The sequence below is a fragment of the Lissotriton vulgaris genome, chromosome 7 (assembly GCF_964263255.1).
Source record: "Lissotriton vulgaris chromosome 7, aLisVul1.2, whole genome shotgun sequence".
Taxonomy (NCBI): Eukaryota; Metazoa; Chordata; class Amphibia; order Caudata; family Salamandridae; genus Lissotriton; species Lissotriton vulgaris.
The window spans coordinates 148,798,446-148,807,116 of NC_141695.1; the positions used below are offsets into that span (position 1 = coordinate 148,798,446).

The 8,671-nt window shown below is 39.6% G+C and overlaps 1 protein-coding gene across 1 annotated transcript in view; it reads left to right on the top strand.

The window, feature by feature from the left end:
• Positions 1 to 4,874, top strand: part of LOC147701029 (phospholipase A2 inhibitor NAI-like) — a 205,356-nt gene extending 200,482 nt beyond the window's left edge. Inside the window, exon 5 of the mRNA XM_086929841.1 lies at positions 2,202 to 4,874. Coding sequence (XP_086785967.1) covers positions 2,202 to 2,329 — 128 coding nt within the window. The 3' untranslated portion in view covers positions 2,330 to 4,874. The remainder of the gene's footprint in view (positions 1 to 2,201) is intronic.
• Positions 4,875 to 8,671: the final 3,797 nt, after the last annotated feature.

Below are 8,671 nucleotides of genomic sequence, written 5' to 3' on the forward strand. Positions count from 1 at the left end.
AATAAAGAAGTAGGCTAATGTGTGCTTGTTGTCCTTTCCTACAACTTTAACCACTAACTTTCCCGTCAGTTATTCTGGCACTGGCAGGGATTCAAACCTGATGTGTAGTAAATAATCCTCAAAAAGTTATTGCCTGCGCACACCCTTTTGAATGCCTAGTACTCTATTAATGAAAAAAGTTTAAACTTAGTGTGTGTGCTGTTTGATTGGAAGGCAGCCAGCCCAATTAAACGATCAACCTCTGGTGGAAACTCCACTAGTATACCAAACGCACAACATTTTTAAAGTATAGCAATGATAGAATATTAATCTGTTTCTGATTAAACTACCCAGTAATCACTCAGAAAATCACTTTGCCAAATTTTTTTTTGTGTTATTTGAATCTGTGCATTTTCATTGCAATTTCAAAAATCGCCCAAAAACAAGTTAATAGATGATAATGAATAAATCTAGAGACAAAAACATTGTCATATAACTGCTGTAAAAACGTTGTCATACAATTGTCAACTGAATTAATTGTACATAAAGAATCAACAATCATGAAATTATATAACACAACTTAGAGAAGGCCCAATGCATTTCGGGAGGTTTCCTTCTTCAGGGGCACTGAAAAATGATGAAACATTGTATCAACAATCTGTGACAATATTTTCTTGTTTTTAATCAATGCAAAAAGTTGAACTCACTAGTTAACAATATTCAATGGCAGTTCTAAATGCTGGAGACACTAGAAGAAACAACTAAACCTAGTTGTAGTTGATGCGCTTATTTTTAGGTCAAAAGTACTATGACGGTGTGAAACATAAGCCAAAACATAATGGATAGAACAAACGCCACCATGAATGTGAATTTCGCATTGAGAAAGATAAAAAGATTCATGTGCTGAACACCATGATCTAGCTAACACCACTGTGTAAATGAAGAAGCTTTAAAGGGACTATTTAGCTCTCAACAAAACAGTACTCACTTCCAGCTAAAGATGTGCAGAACGTGGCAGACGTAATGTTAAATAAAGAAAATAAGGCGTAGCAGCTCTGCTGGCGAAAGACAAACACAGAAACCATGCCGGTCATTAGAAAAAATTGCAACAGCGCATAAAATAGACTATATTGTTATGCTGAAAGATGTACCAATTCACTTACTATGATCAACAAAACTGCTCAAAATGACAACTGTGCGATTTTAAAAGTTGTTTTTGTCCGCTATCTCACGATGTAATGCCGTAAGATCTATGACTGAGAACGACTCCCTCCCCCTTGGATCTTGTCTAAAAAAGGTGATGCTGTAGATGTGCTTGCTCCATTTTTTGTTCCAGATGTTGTTGACTCTTGTCCAATGGCCAATGGCTGTCTAGATGGATCCAAATCAGTATCAGAAACTATTGATTCTTGAGAAGAGGTTGCAGGTTTTTGATAAGGACGACGTTTGGTATACACCTCTGCCCAGGTGTAAACCTCGTTTAATTTATAATCAATAGTATCTCTACGGAATTTCCGTAGTTTCCTTTCTTGAATGTCTTTCCCGTAAGAATCCAATTTCGTATTAAGGTCTTCCGAAGTGAGCGTCCAGAAATCTGCCTCACAACGAGTAGGCAAATCGGATTTAATGATGTGAATTTCTTCCTCTAACTCTTTGATAGTCTTAGATAGTTCTTCAATGAGGCGTAGAATTAAATCTAATGAGCATTTATTTAATACTGCTTGCCACTTTTCCATGAATCTTTTGTTGTATTGAAATTTATACAGAAGAGGCTTGATAGGTAAGCGTTATCCACGAGGGATTCTTTGTATCTTGTGGTACTGGATAAGCGTTGAAGCATGTAATCGTTGGCTCAATGCTCTTTTGGCTATGAACTCCAGTTGTTTAAGTTGTTGTGGAATAGAACTGCCTTGTGCATTAAACGAAGGTGATCCTCAACCAGCAAGGTGTGTGAATGTTGTGTGAGGCCACTGGAGTCTGTATTTCTGCTATCCAAGTTCTAAATAAGGCCCGTATTTTGTAATCTGAATATTTGCTTTTTTCAATACCAGCTGTCGAGATCTGCCTGTATTAAACCCCATGTTGATGCCGCCGTTCCAATGAAATGAGCCTTTCCAGAGTTAGATTGCAGGAACTGTAGGTTGCACAGTGAATGTAGTGATAGCAGTGTACGTTGTTTTCCACTCGGGTGTGAGTAAATTTCTTTCTGTTCTTTTCTGCAGGATTGGATATGGTACCCTATTCTTGTAAAGGATGTGCCACACCCCATTTTTGTTCTCTCTTGCATCTCCTTCCTGGAACACGTGTAGACTTCCCTTCATCTCAGTGTAATTGCACACCAGCCTCTTAAGAGTTATGTACCAACCCACCCCAGTGGTGAGAAGATGATTATCCAGCCGCCTGCATGAATGCTTTAGCTAATAGGAAACAAGCAAGTTGAACCTGCATCTTCGATTGTTGAAATTGGATTTTATGAAATGGACTAGAGGTAACATAACTATTACTTGGGAGGTCTGCACAGCCTCAATCTGCTTCATCCTGCACAGCAAGTTACAGCGCTGGAACAGCTCTATTATGTCTCCATCTACACCAAGTGACAGTCACGGTCCTGCTTTATGCATGGAGGCCCCATCTACGAATTGGGTGGAATTTTCCTTTGCTCATCATAGTTGCACTGATGTCCCACATCTGAGCCGGATTTTACCAGGCAGTAAATACAACAGTAAAATCAGACGGGTAGAGGGTTGCTGTGTAGCCAGGCCTAGTTCCTTGGCCCCCACACCTAAAACACTAGAGCCACTAACATGTCAGGTGGTCCAACTTCATCACAAGGCCATCTGACATCTAACTTTGCACATACAAAACCCTGACAGGACCATCAAAAATTACCAGTGGATGATCACACATGTTCCATGGACCATGTATCATCTCCAGTAGGCCATCTGAAATCTTCGGTAAGTGTGGCTATCTCATATCAGCTGTCTGGTAAGCAGCTGATATAGCCATCGTGCTATATAGGCATCAGGCATCTCCAGCAAGGCATCTAATCTAACATCTCCAGTAAACCACCTGATATCCCTGGTGTGACATCTGACAGCTCCTGTAGGTTAGGGTGAAATACAATCGATCCTACAGATTTATTGGATATTACATATGCAAACTTACGAAGTGTTGGTATATCCCCTTGGTCATAAGATACCCTTTAAAACCCATTTGGAATTTGCCATGAGCCATTTAACAATATCAATATGCCAAACGCCAATTCAGTGTGCTGTATGACATCACTGCTGGGCCACTTGAAATTACCATCATGCCATCTGACATTTGCTGTTCAACTGCTATCACCCACTGGATATATCGAAGTATGCAAGAATTAAAGTTTGGTTCCCCACTTTATGGTTTAAATATCTTTATTGAATTTAAACACACAAGCGTATCCCATACAGTTAGTTGTCTTCAACTTTGCTCTAAACAGTGCATCTTGGCAGCACCTACCGAGAGTTTAAATATAATATTCTAGACAGTGCCTGCCAAGTGCTTGTGCGTGGAATAAAAGTGAAAAAGCAAACAAGGAAAAGGAAAACAAAAAGAACGCCCCCCCCAGAGCCCCCTCCCTCTTCCCATCCAGTGCTCCCAGGGCTCCCATCCCCTGTCAATTAACAGTCTTCCTTCCGTGGATCTGTGAGGTGTAGCAATCTAAGATATCGGGGACATGTGACTTCTCGGAACTCTGTGGCCAGAAGTGAGCGGAACGGTTGCCACAGATCATCGTATTCGGACCCCTTTCCCTCTATAGTTAGGGACAGTTTCTCCATCCCAAGCAAGTGCCATAGTCGGTGGAGCCATCCAATAAATGAGGGCACAGTGGGGGAACACCAATGTATGAGGATATTTTGAAGCGCCGAACCTAGTGCTATAGCCATCTATGAGATTTTAGGGGGTAAATCAGGGGATTAGGGCGACCTAGTAGTACGTACGCTGGGAAGCGCAGGATTTCAGTCTCGAAGTACTTATCTATTTCATCCAACACTTGAGCCCAGTAAGATTGAATGTGTGTGCACTCCCACAACAAGTGTCCTAGATTACCTGTCTGGCCACAGCCTCGCCATCAAGTCGCACTTGGTTCCCCACTTTTATGTTAACTTATATACCTAACTGTTAGAAAATGTTACGCCACAGTCATAGATGAATGCTGATTCGATACAGTAGTTTGAAAGATGTTGCGTATTATGCCATGCCCAACATCATGGTCTTGCAAGAAGGATTTTGTTCAGTCAGCAATAGACACTTCTTGGGTGGTGATGGTAGGGAGAGATGTTTATGTTTGAGACAGACAGCTCTTGTTCTAACTTGTGTGTGCACACTGTCTTGGTGACTGGAGAGTCAAGGAAGTATATATGGATTGTGCCTTCACCTCCTATCAAAGACTCATTGCCACCTGTCTACCCACCTTGAATAAGTCTGCACCTCATGGGATTAAGGGCTGTATTACATTTTGGTTCCTCTAAATATATGTCAGGACTGGGACTTAGTTAGTGTCACTTCACACAAGCATGGACATAAATTTGTAAAAGGTCACCTAATTCACAAGGGTAATGCCAATCACTCAGGTGTTTCTATAAAGAAATCCCATGAAACTACTTTGTGACTGACTTAAATGTTCTTTTCTCTTCGTCCACATAATTCAGAACTCTATCTGCCATGTGTAACCCATAACCCACAGGTCTTTCATTCTCCCATTTTCATGTTGAATTACTTAGGCATGTTGACTAAACCATTTAATCATGACCATTATGTGTCCCAAACCCAATAAATCATGCTCAAGAGCTTTGCTTTGTAGATCAATGAACGCCTGATTGCATTGCCTGAGCTAGAGCTGTGTAGGTGAATAAAGCTCATTGTAAAATGAAGGTATCTGAGTCTGTGTCTCTTATGTGGGCTAATGGGTATGGCAAGCACATGCTCTCTGCTGACGGTACAGACAATACCATTACCAAAGGCCAGAGTGAGTGAGGTGTGAGCACTTTACACAATGACAAATTCAGGCCCCTAGACACAGAATGTCAAACCATTACAAGTGGCTCATTTATTGATGGCTAAAGTCTTCAATTATGGCTGGGTATTCATTGTAATTTTTTTTAGCATAAGCAATAATGTATCCGGTATATTTGTCCAGGAAACCACTGACACATCAGGTCTTACTCCCAACCTCATCTCTTCAAATAGAGATCTTCTTTCCAAACTATCCATTCATATGAATACTGACGGTCTGATTCACAGAGCTTAACTTACCCGTGGCAGAGGCTTCACACATAAAAAGATACGCCTGTTTGCAGTCTGAAAATTACTAGTAGTAAAATTAAACTCGTAGGTTATGAATGCCCAAAAAACATTTACTCAAACTTGTAAGGTAAACATTGTGAATCACGCTCTCCCTTTTGACCAGAAGTATTCTGCACTCAAGGGTTTTGCTAAAAAGCTTTAACGGGCATTATAAAAGGTATTTTCATTGAGATAATTGTCTTTTACATACGTACTTGTGTGTATGTTAGCTCCTCCTTTCTCCTCCTCACTAGTTGAGCCTCACTGTGATTGCTGGAAGATATATTGTGCATTCCTTTTTGGCATACCACAGGCCCCAGCAGCCTCTGCTGCATGGGGGACCCCCATCCCTTCTGAGGGGTCTGAATCCTTATGTGCCCGCCTTTTAGCCCAAGGCCAATGCCATCATCAGAGCTCGTCATGAACTTTAGAACTCTCGCACGCTGGGTAAATTCCCTTGCTGTGCGAGCGTTCTAATGAAACGAGTGTGGTCATGACGAGCTGAGCTCGTCATTAGCACCGCGGCGCCGTGCGCGCCCACTCTCCCCCCAGCAAGGCAGGGGAATTACCCCAGCAGCCTAGGGGTTAGCCAATCTATGAAATACAGTTAGGACCTTGTAAACCGTATGGCTGTTTAGCATATTTGGAACAAGGAGCAATATGATAAATAGTTGGAACTAATTTCCTAAAAACATTGTTCAGAGAACAATGCTCCCAATTACTCATAGTGATGGTTAGACATGCTTTGTTGGTGTAATATAGGGCTAATATCACAATATTTACAAATAATTCTTTAAGCTTTTAGTACAGTGCTGGGCCTTGGTTGGTTTCATTAAAGCACAAAGCACTTAGAATACTCAAGACAAGTCACTCTACTGTGAGGTACTGGCTGTCTGTCATTGCTCCTCCAAATTTAGATCTTTGGTGTAGAACAGTGGCATTGTGCCCAAATCTAGGGAATGATAATGGGCCTTCTGCCACCAGTCATCACTAAAAGTAAAGCATCATTGTGTTCAGTTGGCAACCTTTATGCCTTCACTTGCTGAATCAATGGTAGCTATAGCACTGCAAGAACTCATAGAGCACTGGGTTACAAGCACCTCACTAACAGTTTTCTGCATGTGAGTTTACATTCAATATTTTGTGATACTTGTCGGTTGTTATTTAGAACAAAGAGTACCAACACCTATCCAGTTTTAAAACATTGCGTTAAATAATTTTAAAGTTAACAAATGACAAAGCTGCACCGTTTTTAACTTAAAGGAGGATGATTTATAAGAAAATACTGCTTGTTTGTAGGGGAAAAATTCTGCTACACTCAAAATCAAGTCAGAGATGGCCCATCCTGTCATTGCCCAGACTCTACTTTGTGATACTTTCTAGGAGGAATACACAAAGTATGTCTGCCAACTTAACCCATTTATGTGAGGCATGAACATCATGCAGGCCTTACTTCCCACCAGGAAGCTCTTTTGGGAGTGGCAGTGCAATCTATAAGTATACTATTCATTCATTCATTAATTCGGGCACCAAATAATGAATCACTGACAGAATATCGACAAGACTAATATCGACTTACAGAATTATCGGGACATAAATATCATCTCTATCTTCATAATAGTAAGAACAAAATATCAACAAAAAAATATTGTTGTTAAAAATATCGAAGTACAAAGTATTGTATATAAAATAATGTAAAATAAAATAAATAATATATTTTACTTAACAAAAAATATTTCGATTTATTTGTAAATTTGAACAATTATAAGTAAGAAATGTAATTTAAAAATAAATTAAACCTACATATGTAAAATGTAATATATATTTACTCAAAAATAATACATCAATAATATTTGTAATTAATTATAAAATATTAGGAAATTCTAAAAAAAATAAAGGTGTGTGTATATATATCTATATATACTATCAATCAATCAAAAGACTTTATTTCGACCTCTGCGGATCATAAAAGTACACCATAAAACAAGACAATTACAAACGTAAAATACAAATGAGACATTTAAATATAAATAAACAGTCACAGCCTATTTACAATGACAGCAAGACAGTTCAGTCAAAGTGCATTGGTGTTTGTGCAAAAGGGAAAAAGTTCCATATAGTAGCAGCATAATGGTAAGGATTACATCATTATTTACAGTTACAAACTTCACAGGTTTCCTTAGGAGAAACTGTTAAATGCTAAAACTACATTTGTAAATGTATTACAAATGTAAAAATCTGTGTGCTATTTCATAAAAACTACACCCTTAAAACTTTCGGAGGAATACTTAGTAGGACTGATCCATGCTGCCATTAAAAACGTTGCTATACAAAATACAATTATACGCATTGTGTTTGTCTTCATTATTAAATATACACACTTGTGTCTCCTTACTCCTAGATTTCTACAGAGGGGGACAATCCATTTAAGTCGGGATCAGGAGTATAGGGGCAGAAGAATAGAACATTTTCAGGTGTCTCAGTGATCCCTTGACAACAGGTGCAACGTTCTTCAGCGCTCTCCCCACTTTGCTACAATTTCTTCTGCAGTAATTAAAGAGTAGAAAACCAACCTAAACTGTAGGTACAGTTTCCTCGTTAGAGGAGGTTCTATTTCATCCAGTGTGGGCTCAAATAGCACAGTCTGTTTAAAATTCATAAAATCAATCAAAAGTGATCCCTTGCAATTCATTATCAGGTTAGTTTAGATAAAACTCCAATACACAGCTTTAAGACTAGATTTATTTGTCTAACTCAAGGTTTTTGGGTCACTCCAATGGACAGCCAGTCCTAACTTACCCAACAAATTCTTGACTGTGAGCATCAAGGGGATCCTGTCCACACAGTATACTGTTATTACCTCCCAAAGCCCCACCCTATAAGGGGCAAGAGCTTCAGAGGTCCACAACCGGTGCCAGAACATAAGTATCCACAGACCCATTTTGTGTGACACCCTCTCCTGGCCAAGATCTAGATAGAGAGGACTCATCAGAGTAGACACTGGAAGGTTCACTAAAGATCTAAAAAAGTTATGTTCAGTGGTTAGAAAGTTATTGCAGTTGGAACATCCCCAGAACTCTGCACCATATAGGGTTGCGCCTAGGGCTTTAGTGTTGTAACTTTCTAATGATAGAGCCAGCTTCGATCTGGGTTAACTGTGCTTTAGCCAATTGTGAGGCCCAACTCATATTCTGAGTGAGTTTGATACCCAGGTAGAAATATTACTATTTCCACTCTAGCGTGTGAAACAATTGGCGAAGTATTGGATAGCGGGAATAATTTACTATTCCCACTCCAGCGAGTGCAACAGTAGGAAAAGTATTGGATAGCGGAGGGGAATAATTTACTATTCCCACTCCAGCGAGTGCAA